This window comes from Oryctolagus cuniculus, chromosome 2 (assembly GCF_051225735.1).
Source record: "Oryctolagus cuniculus isolate XC-2025 breed Fujian yellow rabbit chromosome 2, ASM5122573v1, whole genome shotgun sequence".
NCBI lineage: Eukaryota > Metazoa > Chordata > Mammalia > Lagomorpha > Leporidae > Oryctolagus > Oryctolagus cuniculus.
In genome coordinates this window covers 133,418,317-133,439,278 of record NC_142868.1, presented here as the reverse complement: position 1 = coordinate 133,439,278, position 20,962 = coordinate 133,418,317, and the positions used below count along the sequence as shown (strand labels likewise).

General features: G+C 49.8%; 1 protein-coding gene across 12 annotated transcripts in view; it reads left to right on the top strand.

The window, feature by feature from the left end:
• Positions 1–17,327, top strand: part of SEMA4F (ssemaphorin 4F) — a 33,808-nt gene extending 16,481 nt beyond the window's left edge. For 4 of the 12 annotated variants that reach the window (XM_070069690.2, XM_070069691.2, XM_089326233.1 and 1 more), the window contains 9 exons: positions 1,689–1,808; positions 1,905–2,056; positions 2,678–2,856; positions 3,067–3,214; positions 3,349–3,571; positions 3,713–3,822; positions 3,937–4,097; positions 9,861–9,919; positions 10,157–12,316. In XM_070069690.2, the coding sequence (XP_069925791.1) occupies positions 1,689–1,808; positions 1,905–2,056; positions 2,678–2,856; positions 3,067–3,214; positions 3,349–3,571; positions 3,713–3,822; positions 3,937–4,097; positions 9,861–9,919; positions 10,157–10,767 (1,763 nt within the window). In that variant the 3' untranslated portion in view covers positions 10,768–12,316. Of the gene's footprint in view, positions 1–1,688; positions 1,809–1,904; positions 2,057–2,677; positions 2,857–3,066; positions 3,215–3,348; positions 3,572–3,712; positions 3,827–3,936; positions 4,098–9,860; positions 9,920–10,156; positions 12,317–14,635; positions 14,885–16,323; positions 16,588–17,073 lie in introns of those variants that run through there. The other 8 variants (XR_016229263.1, XR_016229264.1, XM_089326228.1 and 5 more) reach the window with 7 other exon arrangements.
• Positions 17,328–20,962: the final 3,635 nt, after the last annotated feature.

The window sequence follows — 20,962 nt, the reverse complement described above, 5'->3', positions numbered from 1 at the left end:
GCGATGACTCCTAAGTTGCTGACTCTGGGCCTTCCTTTTAATTGCCTTCTGGCATCTCTGGCCAGTATCCTAGAGGCACTAAAATGGCCAACAACCGAACTTGCTTCTCCAAGTGCCTCCTTAATGGGCCTTCTACTTTCATTTCCTGGCTTGGCTCATGATGCAAACTAGCATCATCAATCTTATCAGCTAGAAACCTTAAGAGACGTTCTTTGACTCTGTTCTCTCACATCTCATCTTGATTGATTTTCAATTTTCAAACTTTGGTAATGGAGTCTGCCTCAGAAGTATCTCCCAAATGCAGCCCTTTCATTTTCTCTGCCCTTTCCTTAGTTCAGGTCTTCCACTCTTGCCTGGACTATGTGGATGGCCTTTTAACTAGCATTATTTTCTGGAAAAAAAAAAATTGAGTACTGCTGCAGACTCACTCTGCCCTCTGAAATAAAGTGCACATTCTCAACATGGCAGAGTACAGTCATCATGGTCAGGTGCTCGGTGCCACCCTCCCAGCTGCATCTCTGCTGTCCTTGTGCCAGTGGGCAGCCCCTCTCTGCTACCCAGAGCCTCAGCTGCTCGTGTCCCATGTGCCCAGACACAGCTCCCCCTGCACCACTTGCTTGTTTTCCTCCCTGAAGTCTTCCTGTCTCTCATTTTTCAGACCCAGCTTGAATGTTGCCTTGGAGATGCTGTTCCCCTCAAAGTAGTAGAGAAGGCTTGGTCCTCCTCTCTGGTACCCTTCACCCTGTCCATTAGCATCCATGCCTCCTGGTATCTGATCAGACTGTCTTCCTGACGCCAGTGGCAGTTCTTGGGGGCAGGGATGTGCTTAGCCCCCAGCATGGTGCCACGTGTATAGCAGGTGCTGAAGGCATGCCCCCTTCTCTGAAGAGTGCCCATGATAATCAAGACTCCTCCAGCAGGTTCTTGACCTTCTAGTACTCCGAGGTATTTTCTTCCTACTTGTGTCTGAGCCCTTGGCAGTGTCACTCAGAGTGGCTGTAGTTCCCTCACATTATCCCACAAAGTGCCAACCCCAATCCCCACCATCCCAGAGCACCGTGCCCTACCGCTGCACCAGGAGGGAGGCCGGGATTCCTCCATGCCCTCTGGCTGTCTGCGAAACCCTTTGTCCCCTGGGCTGATGTGTTTCAAGCAAGGTCTTGAATGACCTGCAGCTGAGTAATTCCAGGTGCTTGTTCGCCATGCAGATTCTTGAGCCATCTCAGTTCTGCTGAAAAAGAATTGCTGAGTCCAGGGCCCAGAGATCTGCATTGCGATCAATTTCCCAAGTGTTTTAGTAACTCTAAAGTTGTGACTTGTTCCAGACCAATGCACACCCACTAATGTTCCAAAAGAACCCTGGTTCCCTCTGACATTTGTTATGGCAGGAGGACTTCAGTAAGACCGGGAGGTGCTGTGACGCAAACCACCTTTTCGGAGATAATCAGCAAATTACAGGGATCTTGAAACAGCCAACAACCCCAGACAACAAGCCTGATTTCCAGGAGGGAGGCCTTCTCTCTTGGTAGTCAGGGGCATTCAGGCACAGTTTTCCTTTGAACGTGCCCTTGGAGCCCTTGTGAGGAGGTCCCCTGTGGTGTGCTTGGCAGCACCTGGCTCTGAGAGTTGCTGCTCTTCCTGTGACCAGGGGGGCTCTGACAGCCCATCTCCTCCCTGTTGCCCTGCAGGGGGGGTCCTCTATGCCGCCACGGTGAAAAACTACCTGGGGACGGAGCCGATTATCTCCCGGGCTGTGGGTCGTGCCGAGGACTGGATTCGCACAGAGACTTTGCCATCCTGGCTTAACGGTGGGGAGAGGGGGAGGGACCCTCTGGGGGACAGATGGGGTGGGGGCTGGGTAGCCCCAGGCTGTGTCCCGGATCTGAGGCCACTGGTCTCCCCAGCCCCAGCCTTTGTTTCAGCCGTGGCCTTGAGCCCAGCGGAGTGGGGGGATGAAGATGGAGACGAGGAAATCTACTTCTTCTTTACGGAGACCTCTCGAGCATTTGACTCCTACGAGCCCATTAAGGTCCCACGGGTGGCCCGCGTGTGTGCGGTGAGATCCTCCCTTCCTGGCTGTCTGTCTTCTTATCTCTTCCTCTAGGTTGCACTCCCTGTATCTTTCCTGTCTCCCTTTTTCTCCTCCTTAACTTATTCTCTGGGAACTTGAAGAGCATGGGGGAGGGGCTGTGGTCTCTGACCCTCCCTCTGTTCCTGCACTTATTTACCCTGGTGACACGTTGTTGTCCACACGAGATGGAGTAGAGAAATTAAGGGCGGGAACTGTTAACAGATAGCCCTGAGTTCCAGTCCCTGCCACTCTCTGTCTCTGTGACCCCAGGAAGTTCTTTAGTTCACAGAGACTCAGGTGTAAGGTGAGGATAGCAGTGATGCCTGCATGAAAGGGTAGTTGTGGGGACTAAATGAGGTCGCTCAAGTACAGCACCATGTAGTACAGTACTTTATACGTGCACTGTCCTGGTTACTGGGGCCCCACCCGCCGCTGTGTCTCAGGAGCCCCTCAATTCCTCTGTCAGTATCCATGTCCTTGCATTTTAGGCACCCGTCTCCCCATCTGTATCTGCCCTGAAGTTGGGAGGCTGTTTATATTAGTCTCCGTACTCCTTGCCCAGTGTTGGGTTTCTAAAGAGAACTTCTCCTGTGTTTGTCACCCCAGGGGGACCTTGGGGGCCGTAAGACCCTCCAGCAGAGGTGGACGACATTTCTGAAGGCCGACCTGCTGTGTCCCAGGCCCGAGCACGGCAGAGCTCCCAGTGTCCTTCAGGACATGGCCGTCCTTCGACCGGAGCCTGGAACGGGCACCCCCATCTTTTATGGCATCTTTTCCTCACAGTGGTGAGGGGTCCTGGTGGGCAGGAGGGTTGCAAGGTGGGACATACATGGGGTTGGCACAATGTCGGTGCTGTTTCCTCCCGGGGCAGGCTCTCCCTCCTTTGGCTGCGTGGCTTCCTATGTATTTCTGGTGGGTCATCTCATTTGATAAGGGATGAGCTGCAGTCCCCCAGCTCCCTCCAAATATCAGGCTCCAATCCATGACTCTTCCAGGGAGGGGGCTGCCATCTCTGCAGTTTGTGCCTTCCAACCACAAGACATTCGGAAAGTGTTCAGTGGTCCCTTCAGAGAGCTAAAGCATGACTGCAACAGGGGACTACCTGTTTTGGACAACGATGTGCCCCAGCCTAGACCTGGAGAGGTAAGGGGGCCAGGGAATGTTTTCATCCCAGACCTGAATTAAAGGGCTGCTACTAGGGTAAGAACCCCAGCAAGCATTACTAACACCTCCTGTTCCCTGGGAAACTTTGTCACCCAGCCCTGTGCTTCCTCTAGTGCATCACCAACAACATGAAGCTGCAGCAGTTCAGTTCATCTCTCTCCCTGCCCGACCGTGTTCTCACCTTCATCCGGGATCACCCGCTGATGGACAAGCCAGTGTCTCCAGCTGACAGCCATCCCCTCCTGGTCACCACCGACACAGCCTATCTCAGAGTCGTGGCCCACAGGGTGACCAGCCTCTCAGGGAAAGAGTATGATGTGCTCTACCTGGGGACAGGTATGCTTGCTGGTCAAACAACTTGGCAGTCCAGTGCACACACACTTACCTCAGCGAGGGGGTCTCCTAGTATACCCTGGTGGCAGAGCCCAGGCCCAGAGACAGTCCTGTCATTATTCTCACCCCTTGCCTGCCTCCTAGAGGACGGACACCTGCACCGAGCAGTGCGCATCGGAGCCCAGCTCAGCGTCCTGGAGGATCTCACTTTATTCCCAGAACCACAGCCGGTTGAGAACATGAAATTGTACCACGTGAGTTGTAGATTTGGAGGAATCTTCTGGGGACAAATCTGAATGCAGAACCTGTTTGTGACCCAAAGATGCAGGTGAGCCAGTGTTTTCACCTTGTCCACTCCCTTTCTGTAGGGCTGGCTGCTGGTTGGCTCCCGTACCGAGGTGACACAAGTGAACACAACCAACTGTGGCCGTCTGCAGAGCTGCTCAGAATGCATCCTGGCTCAGGACCCTGTCTGTGCCTGGAGCCCCCGGCTGGATGCCTGTGTGGCCCATGCTGGGGAACACCGAGGGTGAGTGTCGCTGCATGGGGCTCTGGCCCGTCCCTCTGTCTATATCCATTTCTCATCTGTTAATGCTGCCCTATCTGGGTGTGTGTGTTTTCCGTGTGTTGGTGTGTCTGTATCACTTGTGTGTCCATCTGCCCATGCCAACTCCTCTTTCTAACTGGTGCTGCCTCATCCATGTCCTAGCCTCTCAGCTGGACCTGCCCTGACTGTGGGACTGACTCCATGTTCCTGTCTCTAAGGGATACTTTTAAGTGTTTGTCTTCAAGAGCTGGCAGAAGTGTTCCACAGTTGCTCTCTCCTTCCTCCCTGGAACTGCCTTTCCTCTTGCTTCTATGACTCTGCCGTCTCCTGTCTCCCATTCTGACTTCTTTTCCCATCCAACTGCTGAATGCTGTATTTCTTAGGGGTCAGTAGTAGACTCCTCCTCTTCTTTTTTTTTTTAAGGTTTATTTTATTTACTTGAAGGCAGAGTTACAGAGAGAGAGTGAGAGACACAGAGATCTTACATCTACCAGTTCACTTCCCAAATGGCTGCAACAACAGGGGGTGAGCCAGGCTGAAGCCAGGAGCAAGGAGGTTCTTCCTGGTCTCCCACGTGGGTGCAGGGTCCCAAGCACTTGGGCCATTTTCTGCGGCTTCCCCTGGCATGTTAGCAGGGAGATTCATTGGAAGAGGACGAGCACAGACTTGAACCCACACTGATATGAGATGCCAGCTGGAAGGCAGCGGCTTTACCTGCTATGCTACAAAGTTGGCCCCTAGTCCATTCTTCACATTTCTACATTCTGTCTAGTTGATTTCATTCCCATTACCTTCAGGACCATTCGAGTGGTGATGACAACTACAAACGTATCTCTAGCTGAGCTGCAGAATTCCCATTACAACTGCCTATATCATATTCCCCTTGGCTGCTTCTGAAGCAGCTCAAACTTAGCAAGTTAAGTTTGCACTGCTGTTTCTTCTTTCCCTCACATGCTCCTCCTCTGGTTTTCCTTGCCTCAATAAAGAAACCTGCATCCATTCAGTTGCTCAAACCATAAATTGCCCACAATGGCATTGCAACTTGTACTAATTCCAGCTCCCAAACTTATCTTTTTATTTTTAAAGATTTATTTGTTTATTTGAAAGAGTTACACATACACAGAGAGAGAGAGAGAGGGGTCTTCCATCTGCTGGTTCACTCTCCAATTGGCCACAATGCCCAGAGCTGTGCCGATCCGAAACCAGGGGCCAGGAGCTAGGAGTCAGGAGCCAGGAGCTTCTTCTGGGTCTCCCACATGGGTGCAGGGGCCCAAGGACTTGGGCCATCTTCCACTGCTTTCCCAGGCCATAGCAGAGAGCTGGATCGGAAGTGGAGCAGCTGGGTCCTGAACTGGCGCCCATATGGGATGCTGGTGCTTCAGGCCAGGGAGTTAACCCTCTACATCCCAAACTTTGGCCCCGCTTCCAAACTTACCTTCAGTCCACCCTCTTCCTTTTACCTTTGCTGCTATTACTGCAGTCTCAGCCATCACTGCTTCTTTACTGGACCACTCTAGTAATCTCCTATTTGGGCTACCTTTGTCCTTTTTGGGCACCTATCATCCACTTTCCATTCAGTAGCTAGCCTGAAAGCATATGTCATATTGAAGCAAATCCCTGACATATTAGCCTCAAATATTCCAATATGTATTTTTACCAGATGAGGGCTCTGTTAAAAACATTTAATATAAGAAATTTCAAATATATTCAAAAGTAGAGAGACTAGTATAATGAATTCCTATGTATCCACCCATCAGCTTCAGCAGTCATCAACTCTTAGCCAAACTTGCTCATCAATATTCCACTCCCAGTGATTTGGGAACAGATCTTAGATATCATATCATTTCATCCATACACCATTATGTGTGTGTATCTAATAACAGAAGGGCTTCTTTAAAAAAGTTAACCATACTTATATTTACCATTATAATACAAAACTTAATTTCTTATCAAATATCTGGCCAGTTTCCCCAATTACATAGACTTAACTCAGTTAAGTCAGGATCCAAATAATGTCTATCAACTGTAGATTGTTGATATGTTTATTAGAATCTTTAGTTGAGATCCTCTCAATAGAGTATTTGTAAATTTTTAAAAATTTAGTTATTTCAGAAGCAAAGAGGGAGAGAGAGAGAAATGGGAGGAGAGACAGAAAAAGAACACTCCTGGGGCTGGCGCTGTGGCATATCAGGTAAAGCTGCCACCTGCAGTGCCGGCATCCCATATGGGTTCCAGATGGAGTCTCAGCTGCTCCACTTCTGATTCCAGCTCTTTGCTATGGCCTGGGAAAGCAGTAGAAGATGGCTCAAATCCTTGGGCCCCTGCACCTGCATAGGAGACCCAGAAGAATCTCCTGGCTCCTGGCTTCAGATGGGCCCATCTCTGGCCTATGCGGCAACTGGGAAGTGAACCAGCAGATGGTTCTCTCTTTCTCTCTGCCTCTCCTTCTCTCTCTGTGTAACTTTGACTTTCAAATAAATAAATAGATCTTTAAAAAAAAAAAACCACTCCTGTCCACTGGTTTACTCCCCAAATACCTGCAGTGGCTAAGGTTAGGCCAGCAGGTATATCCAGGAACACAGTCCAGGTCTCTCTCATGGGTGGCAGGAACCCAATTACTGGAGCCATCATCTCTGCCTCCCAGGGCCTGCATTAGTAGGAAACAGGAGTCAGGAGCCAGAGCCAGGAATTGAACCCAGGCACTTTGTTATGGGATTCATGCGTCTTAACCACTAGGCTGAATGCTTGAAACTTCAGTGACATATTTTTGATCAGTTGTTTGGAAAATATCTTTTAAAATTAATCTTGAGATTTCCTATTTTGAAGCTCAGTTAATTTAAGGTAAATTTGTAAAATATAGAACCCCAAGTATAAACAGGACTTTAGTATATTACAGAGCCCCAAAGTTACAGATCCTTTAGAAGTAAGTCCTTGTTTTTGGAAATAAAATAATTCACACATGTCAAAAGAGAGTCAGACTTGGGGGCCAGCGCTGTGGCGTAGCAGGTAAAGCTTCTGCCTACAGTGCCAGCATCCTGTATGGGTGCTGGTTTGAGTCCTGGCTGCTCCACTTCTGATCCAGCTCTCTGCTGTGGCCTGGGAAAGCAGTTGAAGATGGCCCAAGTGCTTGGGCCCCTGCACCCATGTGGGAGACCCGGAAGAAGCTCCTGGCTCCTGACTTCAGATAGGCCCAGCTCCGGCCATTGTGATCATTTGGGGAGTGAACTAGCAGACAGAAGACTCTCTCTCTCTCTCTCTCTCTCTCTCTCTCTGCCTCTCCTCTCTCTGTGTAACTCTGAATTTCAAATTAATAAATAAATCTTTTAAAAAAGTCAGTCTTTAAAATCACTAGCATATAATCTGAGTGATCATAAAATTTGATTTTGTTTTCCTGAGAGACATTTTGGATATTTTGGATTCTTAGTGTAAAATTTTATGCTATTTCTGGATCAGACTCTTGACTTTTTGCTAGTTGGAGATATAAAGTAACTATTAGATAGCAAGTTTGACCAGCTTTACATTTTTGGCTAAGGACTTTGACCTGGTCATTTAGTTTCTTTTGGGAGAATTTTTATTTATTTATTTAAAATGTTTTTTTTTTAAAGGTTTTTTTTGGGGGGGGGACTGCGCCATGGCGCAGTAGGTTAATCATCCACCTGTGGTGCTGGCATCCCATATGGGGCTGCTCCTCTTCCAATCTAGCTCTCTGCTGTGATCTGGGAAAGCAGTGGAGGATGGCCCAGGTGCTTGGGCCCCTGCACCCACATGGGAGACTGGGAAGAAGCACCTGGCTCCTGGCTTTGGATAAGCACAACTCCAGCCGTTGTGGCCATTTGGGGAGTGAACCAACAGAAGGAAGACCTTTTTCTCTGTCTCTCACTCTGTCTGTAACTCTACCTCTCAATAAATAATAAAATATTTTTAAAAAATTTAAAAGATTTATTTATTTATTTGAAAGTCAGAGTTACAGAGGCAGAGGTAGAGAGAAAGATATCTTGTATCCGCTGGTTCTTTCCCCAAATGGCCGAAACAACCAGAGCCAGACTGGTCTGAAGCCAGGAGCCAGGAACTTCTTCCAAGTCTTCCACATGGGTGCAGGGGCCCAAGCACTTGGGCCATCCCCTTCTGCTTTCCCAGGCCATAGCAGAGAGCTGGATTGGAAGTGGAGTAGCCAGGACTCAAACTGGCACCCATATGGGATGCTGGCACTGTAGGTGGCAACTTTGTCTGCTACACTACAGTTCTGGCCCCCACTTTTTTTTTTTTAGATTTTTTTTTATTTACTTGAAAGGCAGAATTACAGAGAGAGAGAAAGAGAGAGAGAGGTATCTTCCATCCACTGGTTCACTCCCCAAATGGCCACAATGGCTGGGACTGGGCCAGTCAAAGCCAAGAGCCAGGAGCTTCTTCCAGGTCTCCCACATGGGTACAAGGTACTAAGCACTTGGGCTGTCTTCTACTGCTTTCCCAGGCATGTCAGCGGGGAGCTGGATCTGAAGTGGACCAGCCATGACTCAAACTGGTGCCCATATTGGATGCTGGCACTGCAGGTGGTGGTTTTATCCACTAAGCCACATTGCTGGCTCCTTGGGGGAGTTTTTAACCATCTAAGGCAAAAGTAACTGTATTTTTCCTTGTTTTAATATCTATTAAAACATGAATGTCTCTGGTCTTAGGTAGCTTGTGTACTTGAGCTTCAAAGGTTCTGTTAAGATATTTGAGAGTGGGGGGAATACAGAGGGCAGAGTATAGGGTGTGTGTCTATGCCAGTGTCCTGGACTGGCACTTTTGTACATTGTAGCCCCCATAGCTCCGTTCATAGAAGGGAGAAAAACACAGACCATGAGGTTCCTGAGGCTACAGCACTGTATGTGGGCTTCTCACATGCTCTACTCTGAGCTAATGTAATCAGCCATTTGATGCAGAAACTCCCATCTATTCCTACCCGGCTTGGAGCTCATTTCAGGGAGCTCTGTGCATACTGCAGGAGTTCATCCATCCGCAGAGTCTGTCTTTGGTTGAGGCTTTTGTGTGTTCAGACCGTTCCCTCCGCCTTCACTGCCAGCCCTTTGGGGGATTCAACGGCTTTCCCTTCTCGGGAAGCAGTGCCAGAGAGCTTGGCCGAGAGCATTGCAGCTGGCTGTCCCTTCACAGGACACAGCCTACCCAAAGCCTGGAAGTACCAGAACTGGGTTGTTTGAGACAGATCCAGAACATACAGGCCAGCTATATCCAGTATGGATCTGTTTGAGAGAGGAGTTCCTTGGTAGAGATGAGAGGCTTTTTTGGAACAAAAAGTCCTTCTACAGATCCTCACAGAATCCTGATTTAGCTTTTTATAGAGAAGTTTGCTCTTTCTCTTAAATAACAGAAAATAATAACTATAGTTTTAATATTTTTATTCTAGAGAAATCTTGCAGTCGTGAACAATCAGCCACATTTCTTGGGAGGTTCCCATGTCTGTTTTAAAGCATTCCCGCCAATCGTCTTTCCAACAGACCTGGTGCAAATTTAGCTCTTCATGATCTGCTAGGGATCTGTGTAGAATCTGACATGGCCAATGTCGTAAGGCGTGTAAGAGGTACTGGGGAAACAAGTTGGTGGTGGGAGAATGCTGACTGCTCATTCCAAGAGCAGGTTACAAGATCGTGGGAGATACTACCAAAGGAGTAAGTGCTCAGTGCTGCTGAGCAGAGGAGAAGGGAGTGTTGACACTGGATTTACCAAGTATTCTCTTCTTTACAGGCTGGTCCAAGACATGGAGTCAGCAGACGTCTCTTCTTTGTGTCCCAAAGAACCAGGAGGTCTGTATGGCTTAGGGAAATGTGGTTGGAAGAGATGGAAAGCAGCTATAAAGTTGTTCATTTGGACTCATTTTAAAACTTGGCAGCCAGTGACCCAGGCCTTACCTCTTAGGGAACCCCTTTCTCAGCTTTGTCCCTGTAGCTCTTTCTTGTGTCTGATAGCACCGCTTATCTCTCTCTGCCACACTCGTGACCTGTAGCCTCACCACCCTTTGTGCCTTGCCTGTCTCTCTGCAGAACACCCAGTAGTGTTTGAAGTTCCAGTGGCTACAGCTGCACATGTGATTTTGCCGTGTTCCCCCAGCTCAGCATGGGCGTCCTGCGTGTGGCACCGGCCCAGTGGAGTGACTGCACTCACCCCACGGCGGGATGGGCTGGAGGTGGTGGTGACCCCTGGGGCCATGGGCGCTTATGCTTGTGAGTGTCAGGAGGGCGGGGCAGCTCGTGTTGTAGCAGCCTACAGCTTGGTATGGGGCAGCCAGCGGGGCCTTCCGAGCCAGGCTCATACAGTGGGGGCTGGCCTGGCCGGCTTTGTACTGGGGGTTCTTGCAGCATCCCTGACTCTTCTCCTGATTGGTCGGCGTCAGCAGCGACGGCGACAGAGAGAACTTCTGGCTAGAGACAAGGTGGGCTTGGATCTAGGGGCCCCACCGTCTGGGACCACAAGCTACAGCCAAGACCCTCCTTCTCCCTCTCCTGAAGATGAGCGGCTGCCCCTGGCCCTGGCCAAGAGGGGCAGTGGCTTTGGTGGCTTCCCTCCACCCTTCCTGCTTGACCCTTGCTCAAGCCCAGCCCACATTCGGCTAACTGGGGCTCCTCTAGCCACATGTGATGAAACATCCATCTAGAGCTGGGCAAATCACCAAGTTGTCAAAAGTGTCTGCTGTTTCCAGACCTGGAGGGCCTTGGGGCCAGGCCTTTGCCCGATACCTGGTTCTCAAAAGAGATCAGAACTGCTCTCTGCAGTGAATCAGGCCTGTCCCCCATCTCTGAACTCCTGTGAACCTTCAGCCCTGGTCCCTATCTTAGGCCCTTTAGTCTTGGGGATGGGGCATAAGACATAGCTATGACTTCACTTTCTGGTTGGCTCTGACCAGAAGGAAGAGCCGTGGAGGGGCTGGGACTAGTGTGCACTGAGTCCTCGGAGTGGTTCTACTGATTCTCCCAGTTTATCTGATTCTCTGTGGGGAGTGCATGATCCCCTGTTGCCATGTGGAAGCTGCCCTGAGATCTCCCCCATCCCGGTTTTCGTTCCTTCACAACAGAGGGTGTGTAAATACACAGGTGCTCACAGGAGCCCTGACCACGTATGCACAAGTGACTGGGCTGATGCTTAGGTCTATCCATGGGGGCTATCAAGGGGAGAGGTTGGAAGGGAAAGGAAGTGAAACACTGCCCTCTCCTCGCTGCCCCACAGCACGTCTCTAAATTTGAGCAGGAAAAGCTCCCAAAGTGACCTTCTGCGTGGGTAGGGCAGTGGCACGTAGGACCCCATCCTGCTCTTTTTGCCCTCTGGCTGCTAGCACTGCCATGCCACAGCTGCTCTTTTCTTAGCTGGAGTGTATGTCCAATCCTGTTTCCTTGGCTCCCATTAAAAGTTAACTTTATGACATTCTAAATATTTGGGGATGACAAGAGGGGAACAGTGACAGGAAATATGAGCAGCATAGGTTTGCACCAGTGACTTTACTCAGGGTGACACCCTTGCCCTAAAGCAGGAGTCCCCCACCTGGGGCCCATGGACTCCCTGAAATTGTATGCAAATTGTTGCCTGTATGTGTCTGTCTTGTGGGGGGAGGTTTTATGGTTTTCATCAGATTCTCAAGGCCTTAACAAAGTTAAAGGACCACTGCCCCAAGGTCATGAGTACTGTGGCCAAGCTGAGATGGTGCCGCTCTGAGGCAGCTCTTCCTTGCTCTGTGGCCAGTCTCTGGATTTGTAGCTGCTGGAGTCCTGCTTTTTCCTCCAACCCCTGGAAGCTGGGTGCTTTGCGTATCTGAAGACACTGTCAGCTCTCACCAAATGTCAAGACGTTGTCCTGCTTCACAGCTCCCACGAGCTCTAGGCTTCTCTTGCTCTCACTCCCAGTCTAGGCCTTGGAATGTGCCTCGTTCATCCCTGTGAGGGACCCCGTTAGTTCTGGTGAATGGTCCAGTCTTTCCAGTTGAAGTTTTCTGCTTTCCTTTTCCTTGGCAGCAGCCTGTGAACTACTCAAGAGTCCCCTTGCAGTGTGAATTACCAGTGGCTTTGCCACCAGTAAGTGTGTGATCTTCAGCAAGTAATCTAACCTAGGGACATTGGTTTACTCATGTGTAAAGTGGGGATAATAATACCTACCTCAGGGTTGCTGCAAGGATTAAATGAAAAAATAAACAATAAAGCATATCTATACCAGAAGATGTTGTTGTTATAAAAACTGGCTTATGCCATAATCATGTTCAGTCACCATATAATAACCATGACACATGCAATCACTTTAAGCCCCATTCAGTGGAAGGAGAGTCATTGCCTCACAGAGCTTCTATCCTGGAATCATTGCTGGCCAGATCTTGGCTGCCAGTGTCTAGGTTTTGGGAGGCTGATCTGCTATTATTATTTTTTAAATTATATATTTACTTGAGAGGGAAGGAGAGAGAGGAGGGAGGGAGGTTGGTTCACCCTTCAAATGCCTCTAACAGCGAGGCTAGGCTGAAGCCCAGGAGCTAGGAACTCAACCCAGGGCTCCTCCATGGACAAATTACTTTAGCCATGGCTGCTGCCCCTCAGGATCTACACTGGTAGGAATCCAGAGTCAGGAGCTAGACTTGGGAATTGAACCCAGGTACTCTGGATATGGAATACCAGCGTCTAAATTAATAGGCTAAATTTCCACTCCAGATCTGTGATTCTTTTTATTAAAGGTTTATTTATTTGAGAGGCAGAATGACAGGGAAAGAGATCATTTTTTGTTAAGATTTATTTATATGAGAGGAAGAGTTACAGATAGATAAAGGGAGAGAGTCTTCCATTTGCTTATTCACTCCCCAAACAGCCACAATGACTGGAGCTGGGCCCATCCAAAGCCAGGGACCAGGAGCTTCTTCAGGTTTCCCACATGGGTGCAGGGGCCCAAGTACTTGGGCTATTTTCTGCTGCTTTCCCCAGGCCATTAGCAGGGGTCTGGATTGAAAGTAGAGCAGCTGGGACTTTAACAGGTGCCCATATGGTATGTTGGTGCTGCAGGCAGAGGCTTACCCTACTATGCCAAAGCGCTGGCCCTGGGAAAGAGATATTCCATCTGCAGGTTCACTCCCCAAATGGCTGCAATGGCTGGGGATGGTCCAGACCAAAGCTAGGGGCCCAGAACTCCATCTGGTTCTCCCACACAGGAGGCAGGGATCCAAGCACTTGGGCCACTTTCCATTGACCTTCCCAGCCACATTAGTAGGGAGCTGGATGGGAAGCAGTGTACCTGGGATTCAAACCTGCACTCAGACATGAGATACCAGCATTGCAAGTGGCGGCTTAACTTCCTGCACCACAAACACCTGCTTCAGACCTATGATTTATGTAATCCACATATGTGTCTGACCTTAGTGACCTGCTGGTCCCTATATCTGGGAGTGGAGAAAAGCTCCATGTTCATTTGTTTATCTTCCTTTCAACCTCACTCACTAGAGACATGGGTTAGTTCCACGGTGGGGAAGAAAGGGAGGTAAGATGTCAGAGGGGCTGGGGTCTCTATGGTAAGGGTGGAGAAGAGTTTTTCAAGGAGGGCAGAGGCCAGGTCACGGTGGGATGGGGACATGCGGTCCTTGGATGGCATGTCTGGTTGAAGGAATATTGGATGAATGAGGAATGTAGAAGAAAATGATAAAAGATGGAGATAGATTTGAAGGAGGGGGAGCCACATCTTGGCAAGTTCAAGCCGAGAGTGAGTGAGACCATGAGAATGTGGAGCCACTCCCAAAGAACTATGAGTGAACAGCTGCCTCACCTTAGGGCCGTGGGGTGGAGGGGGGAGGACCTGTGGACAAGGGTACTGAAGGTGCAGGGTGGAGGCACACCAAGGTCTTGCCCCTTAGTTCCTGCAGGGAGGATTTTAGGATTCTGGCAGCCAGGTACCTGCCAGCCTTTTGCATATTACAGCAGCTCAAGTAGACTTATCTGTTTACCTCTAGATTCCCAATACTGCCTGCTCTTTGTCCCTCAGTTTCAAAGTCCCTCCTGTGTTTTGGTTCTGGTCTCTAGCTCACAAACTGATTCTTAGCTTGTCACCTCTAAGCAGTGGCCTGCACTGATTACAGAGCTAGAAGGGGATGCTCCCTATTGGCTCTTACAGTTCAAGCTAGCTCTAGCACACCACTGGCCCTGACCCCAATGAAGCCGACCTGTTTACTTCCCCAGGAGCACACAAACCCAAGTTAGTTGGTGGCCTCTGTGATGGCAGCAAAGGGCTTCTTTCAGTACCTGTTGGGCCCTGACCCTCCTGGTTATTCTGCACCACCAGAGGGGTGAGTTGTGAACACAAGTAGCTATTTGTCAGATGGGTACAGATCCTCTCAAGGGTGACAGGATAAAACTTGCCTTTTTTTTTTAACTGTGGGAGAGGTAAGATTTTTTAAAAAAATCATTGGGGGCCGGCGCTGTGGGGCAGTGGGTTAACGCCCTGACCTGAAGCGCCAGCATCCCATATGGGTGCCAGTTCTAGTCCTGGCTGCTCCTCTTCCGATCCAGCTCTCTGCTATGGCCTGGGAAAGCAGTTGAAGATGGCCCAAGTCCTTGGGCCCCTGCACCCACTTGGGAGACCCAGAAGAAGCTCCTGGCTCCTGGCTTTGGATCGGCACAGCTCCGGCCGTTGCGGCCATCTGGGGAGTGAACCAACGGATGGAAGACCTCTCTCTCTGTCTCTACCTCTCTCTGTAACTCTGTCTTTCAAATAAATAAAATAAATCTTTTTAAAAAATCATTGTTAGAAACTGGAGGAGGCTGGGGCCGTGGCTCAATAGGCTAATCCTCCGCCTGCGGCGCCGGCAGACTGAATTCTGTCCCGGTTGCTCCTCTTCCAGGCCAGCTCTCTGCTGTGGGCAGGGAGTGCAGTGGATGATGGCCCAAGTGCTTGGGCCCTGCACCCCATGGGAGACCAGGATAAGTACCTGGCTCCTGCCTTCAGATCAGCGTGGTGCGCCGGCCACGGTGGCCATTGGAGGGTGAACCAACGGCAAAGGAAGACCTTTCTCTCTGTCTCTCTCTCTCACTGTCCACTCTGCCTGTCAAAAAAAAACCAAAAAACAAAACAAAACAAAACAAAAAAAACAACAACAACAAAAAACCAACTGGAGGAAGGATTAGCAACAAAGAAAAAGCCTTGAAGTTTTCCGATTCTCCCTGGTGGGGCCCAGGGACCGACCTGTGACATGGCAAGTTGTGTGGCTGGCAGGCATCAGGTGTGGTTCCAGAAAGGTACATCTGGGTTGATGTACAACACCAGATCCTGGCTGGGGACAGGGAGGGCGAGCAGCATGGAGAATGATTCAGCTCCTGGGGCAGAGGAGCTCGGACGGGCCAAGAGGGTTCAGAGGTCTCTCCAGGGCCCGTAGAGAAATAAATGCAAACCAGAAATTCTCATGTTTTCTAGATTCCCAGCCCAAGGGACTGAGGTTTAGGGCTATAGATGAAGCCCAGACCTGCCCGCTGATGAGCATGGCACTGGTCTCAGGGGTTCTGGGACACTGCAGTGCTGGACCACAGGCTAAAGACTTCTACCACCTGCAGCTGGAGGCTTGGTTGGAGTGGAGGGAGTCAGCAACTGATGCAGGGTCTGAGGACCAGCATCTTCCCCTCAGCTCCCAGCAAGCTGAGTTGAGGAGATTGGGAACAGATTCCTCCCAGGGCTAAGATTCACTCCCCGTGTACTCGTAAAGCCTTTTTATTTTCTGCACTTCTGATGTTTTGCTACCTGGGTCCTTGCTGCCCCAGGAGAGAATGCGCCTCCCAGGGCCAGGCAGCTCCCCTCACATAGGAAAGGACACCCCTGTGGGTGAGTTTCATCTGCAAAGCAACCAACCCTGAACCCAGACCCTGAACTGCCTCCTTTAGTGGGGTTTGGGGGTGGGGTCTACCACTCTCCTGCCTTAATCACGCGGAGCCAGGTAACAGACAACTGGAGACAGCGCTCACACCTCACTCCAGCTGAAATGATTCAAACTAGCCCGCGCTAAACCTGCTTGCTCTGCCTGGCCCATTCCTTTCCATAGATCCCACAATAAACAGGCTCCCCCCCACTCTGCTGTCCCTCCGCCTCCTGACTGAGCCTGGTGCCTCCCCGTGGGGCCGTCCTGCGTGGCATGCCACGCCTCCTGTTTTAGGGACCCGTGAGGATAAACTTTCACGATGGGCATTTCTCTGTGCACGCCTCACCACAGTCGACTGAAACAACTCCTGGGCACATTCCCAACACCAAGACTCCCTGAAGGTTAAAAGCTGAAGAGGCTGGTTGGATCTGACTGGACCGGGAGGCCGAGGCAGGGAACTCGGAGGGGGAAAGCTCTGGCCCCGGCCGTGGCACGCGCGTTTCATACACAGGGCCTCTAATGACCTCCATGGAGTCGTCTGCATTCGCCTCCGCAACCACACAAGTGAAGACGCTGCACTCATTTTTGGTGCTCTGGAGACACATGCAAACACACGTACGTACATGTAAGCACGTAGCACGTATTGCTACGTTAGATAAGCTCCACTTCTTTTCGGCACAGTCAGAAGGCGGAAGTGGCTCTTCCCAGAGAGGAGGAAGGGATGGTGTGTTTTATTTGAGAGAAGTAGACCTGTGCCCGCTTCCATACCGCTTCTCCAAGCCTCGGCAGACTTCCGGTGGGGTGGAGGGGGTGGATGCTGGTGCAGTTGTGGCCTGGAGGACTGGGGGAGGACATGACCCCGGCTTCGGTGGCTGCCCAGGCGCTGTCTGTGTGAGCCTGGACGATGCACTTCTCCGCAGCAGTTGTAAGAAACCGAAGCTCTGCTGTGCTTTTCTGGGATTCACAGGGATCCTCTGGCTTCATGCAGAGTTCTAGGGAGAGGGATGACACCCTCTAAGATGATTGAGATCAACTATCTCACCTCTCAAGTGACTGTAAGCTCAGAACCAAGTAAGTTTGTCCCGGTTGCCCCTCTTCCAGGCCAGCTCTCTGCTGTGGCCCGGGAAGGCAGTGGAGGATGGCCCAAGTGCTTGGGCCCTGCACCCCATGGGAGACCAGGAGAAGCACCTGGCTTCTGCCTTCGGATCAGCGCGGTGCGCCGGCCACAGTGCGCCAGCCGCGGCGGCCATTGGAGGGTGAACCAACGGCAAAGGAAGACCTTTCTCTCTGTCTCTCTCTCTCTCGCTGTCCACTCTGCCTGTCAAAATAAATAAATAAATAAATAAGTAAAAATAGTTTTTTGTACTTGTGACTTTTTGGAGAAATATTTCTGCCCCTTATACTCATGTCAGCATTTGCCAACCTGCCTGCAGATTGGAAGAGCAGGAGAGCTGTAGACAGGGTGGAGTTCAGGGTGCACCGAGTGTCTGAAGTGAAGAAAGAGGGCCTCCTTCCAGTCCTTTGCAGGAACCATTTCCTTTGTGCAGCTTCTCCCCACACACCAAATTAGTCTTCTTATTAGACTCAAAACCCACCACCTGGGGCCGGCATTGTGTCTGTAGTAGGTAAAGCCACCATCTGCTTTGCCAGCATCCCAAATGGATGCTGGTTCGCGTCCCAGCTGTGCCCTGTTAATGGCCTGGGGAAAGCAGCAGAAGATGGACCAAGTGCTTGGGCCCCTGCCATCCATGTGGGAGACCCGGATGAAGCTCCTGGCTTTAGTCTGGCCCAGTGCTCACCATTGTGGCTATCTAGGAAATGTACCAGCAGATGGAAAATCTCTCTCTCTCTTTTTCTCCCCTCTTTCTCTCTGTAACTGTTTCAAAACAAAAACAAAAACAAAAAAACCCAACCTACCACCTATAAGACTTACTGAATTTATGCTGTCTGCCTGTGGTTTCATCAAATATACCATAGATGATAGTAGATTGTGAGCCCTTATAATTTCTAGGTACCTCCTGAGAATGAAGGGAATATGAACCTGCAGGGACATAGCCAACAAACCAAGGAGTACATCTTTACAAAGATTTAAGCTTTTAAAGATTTATGTATTTGAAAGGCAGAATGATAGAGACCGAGCTTCTGTCTGCCGGTTCTCTCCCCAGATTGCTGCAAGAGTCAGGGCTGGGCCAGGCCAAAACCAGGAGCCAGGAACTCCATCTGGGTCTCCTACATGGGTAGCAGGGGCCCAAGTCGTTGGCCAGCATCTACTGCCTTCTCGGCACACTAGCAGGAAGCTGAATCAGAAGTCCGGCAGCTGGCATTTTGATACAGGCTGTTGCTGTTGCAAGCATTGGCTTAACTTGCTGTACCATGCCAGCCCCTCTACCAGCATCTATAAGGCTGTCATTAGGAACTTCACTAGGAAAGTTCTTATTGTTTTAGGTACTTAGTTTTGTACTAACAGGACAGGCTTTAGGAGGCAATAAGGAGCAACTCCAAACTTTTAGTGTCTTAAAACAAGAGGTTTATTTTTTACTCATTTCATTTGTCTATCGTTAAGTAGTTACTCAGGGGCCAAGGCTCATGGAGGCTGCAACTTGATGTGGCTACTGTGATTATAGAGGCAGGGAACAAGGAACTAGGCGTTTACATGCTTGGTAAAGTTTCCACCTAGAAGCAACACACATCTTTTCTGATCACGTTTCAGTGAGCAAAACAATCATGTGACTGCCTGAGTTCAAGCAGATGTCCTAGCCTTGTGCTTAAACAATATAAACATTTGTAAGCAGCCTTAGTAGTGGCCACAGTTCTTTTGCGGGGAACAGAAGCTGCTGGTGTCCTCTGTTTATTGAAGGGAAACACATACTAGGTCTGTGCTTTGGGGTAGGCACGAGCCATTTCCTGTCTGCTACTTCCTATCTGCTCTTCCACTTCCATGGAATAGAGAAAGTGATTTTTTTGTCTTTCAGAGAAGTGGTGACTAGAGATTAAAAACAAAGCTCCTGGTTAAGGAAAGGTGTTGCATGAAGATAGGACTCTTTTGGTGGAAGAATTAAGTAAAAAAGAGAAATGTAGAGACTCACTTAGAAGTTAAGGAGTAGGGGGGGCCTTTGGGACGACAGAAAGGACTGTGGGGACCAAGGTCTCAGCTACTAGAATCAGGACACAAAACTCCCAGGATTCTTTGTCCTTTGGTCATCTCTGCCTGTTTTGCCTGGTTTCTTTTAAAGATTTATTTATTTATTTGAAAGAGTTCTGAGAGGTCTTCCATCTGCTGGTTCACTCCCCAATTGGCCGCAACAACCAGAGCTGTGCCAGTCCGAAGCCAGGAGCTTCTTCTGGGTCTCCCACACGGGTACAGGGGCTCAAACACTTGGGCCATCTTCTGCTTTCCCAGGCCTTAGCAGAAAGCTGGCTGGGAAGTGGAGCAGCTGGGTCTCAAACTGGCGCCCGTATGGGATGCCGGTGCTTTGGGTCAGGGTGTTAACCCGCTGTGCCACAGCGCCAGCCCTTGCCTGGTTTCTTTCTCTTCCATCTTTCCTAGGAGTAGGAGAGATGCTACCGACTTGGCTTCACATTCTTTCAGCTCTCTGCTCCAGAGGCAAAGCTGCTGCTTTAGCTTTAAACCAGGAATCTCAGGGAAGGATTCTGACTGCCCCCATGCTGATCACAGGCCCACACTGAAGCAATGACAGTGTCCAAGGAAATGGGATATTATGATTGGCCAGGCCTGAGTCACATGCAAGACCAAGGAGGGCAAGGTGAAATTTTCAGAAGAGTGGGTATGCTAAAGCTGACCGGGCAAATAAAAATAGTCCTAGTTTTCTATAGTGTCTTAGAGTTAGATATGTTAGATATGTATGTTTTTTTTTTTTTTAAGATTTATTTGCAAGTCAGAGTTACACAGAGAGAGGAGAGGCAGAGAGAGAGAGAAAGAGAGAGAGAGAGAGAGAGAGGTCCTCCATCCGATGGTTCACTCCCCAGATGTCTGCAATGGGCAGAGCTGCGCCAATCTGAAGCCAGGAGCTTCCTCCAGGTCTCCCACATGGGTGCAAGGGCTCAAGAACCCAGGCCATTTTCCACTGCTTTCCCAGGCTGCAGCAGAGAGCTGGATCAGAAGTGGAGCAGCTGGGTCTCAAACCTGGCACCCATATGGGATGCTGGTGCTTCAGGTCAGGGTGTTAACCCACTGCACCACAGCGCCGGCCCCACAATGTTCTTTTAAAAATATAAATCAGATCATGTTCCTTTCAAATTGAAACCTTGGCATGACACTTACAGTAAAATTCAAATTCCTCCTTCTGGTTTACAGTCTTACATGTTAGGACCCCCATCTCCCTGCCCAAACTACTTTTTCTTCCCCCTCACTCAGAGGCCTCCATTCAGTTGTTTTGATAAACCAAGCTTGTTCCTCCTTTAAGTCATTTAATTAAAAATTTTTTTACTTTATTTGAAAGACAGAAGACACAGAAAGATCTCTCTGCTGGTTCACTCTCCAAATGCCTGCAACAGCCAGGGTAGGGCCAGGCCAAAGCTGAGAGTCCAAGACTTCATCTGGCTCTTGCATGTGGTGGCAGGGATCCATGTACTTGAGCTATCATCTGCCTCCCAGGAGGTGCATTAGCAGGAAGCTGGAACTGGAGCAGAGTAGCCAGGATTCAAACTAGGCACTGCAATATGGGCTGTAGGCATTTTAACCACTATACTGAACACCTGTTCTTCCCCCCAGATGTTTGTAAGGCTGGGTCCTTCTGCTTATTCAAGCTTCATCTCAAATGTTGCCTCACTAGCGAGGCCCACTCTCCACACTTAGCAGAAAGTAGTTCCCTTAGTGATAGGTGTTGCCTATCGTGCTATCCCATTTCTCAGTGTAACACTTACCATTAACTTGTATTTCTCTGTTGCTTATTTTCCTTCTTGCTAGATTGTAAGCTCCGTGAGAGCCTGGGCTATGACTGGTTCACTGCTGTGTCTCCAATGCTTAGCA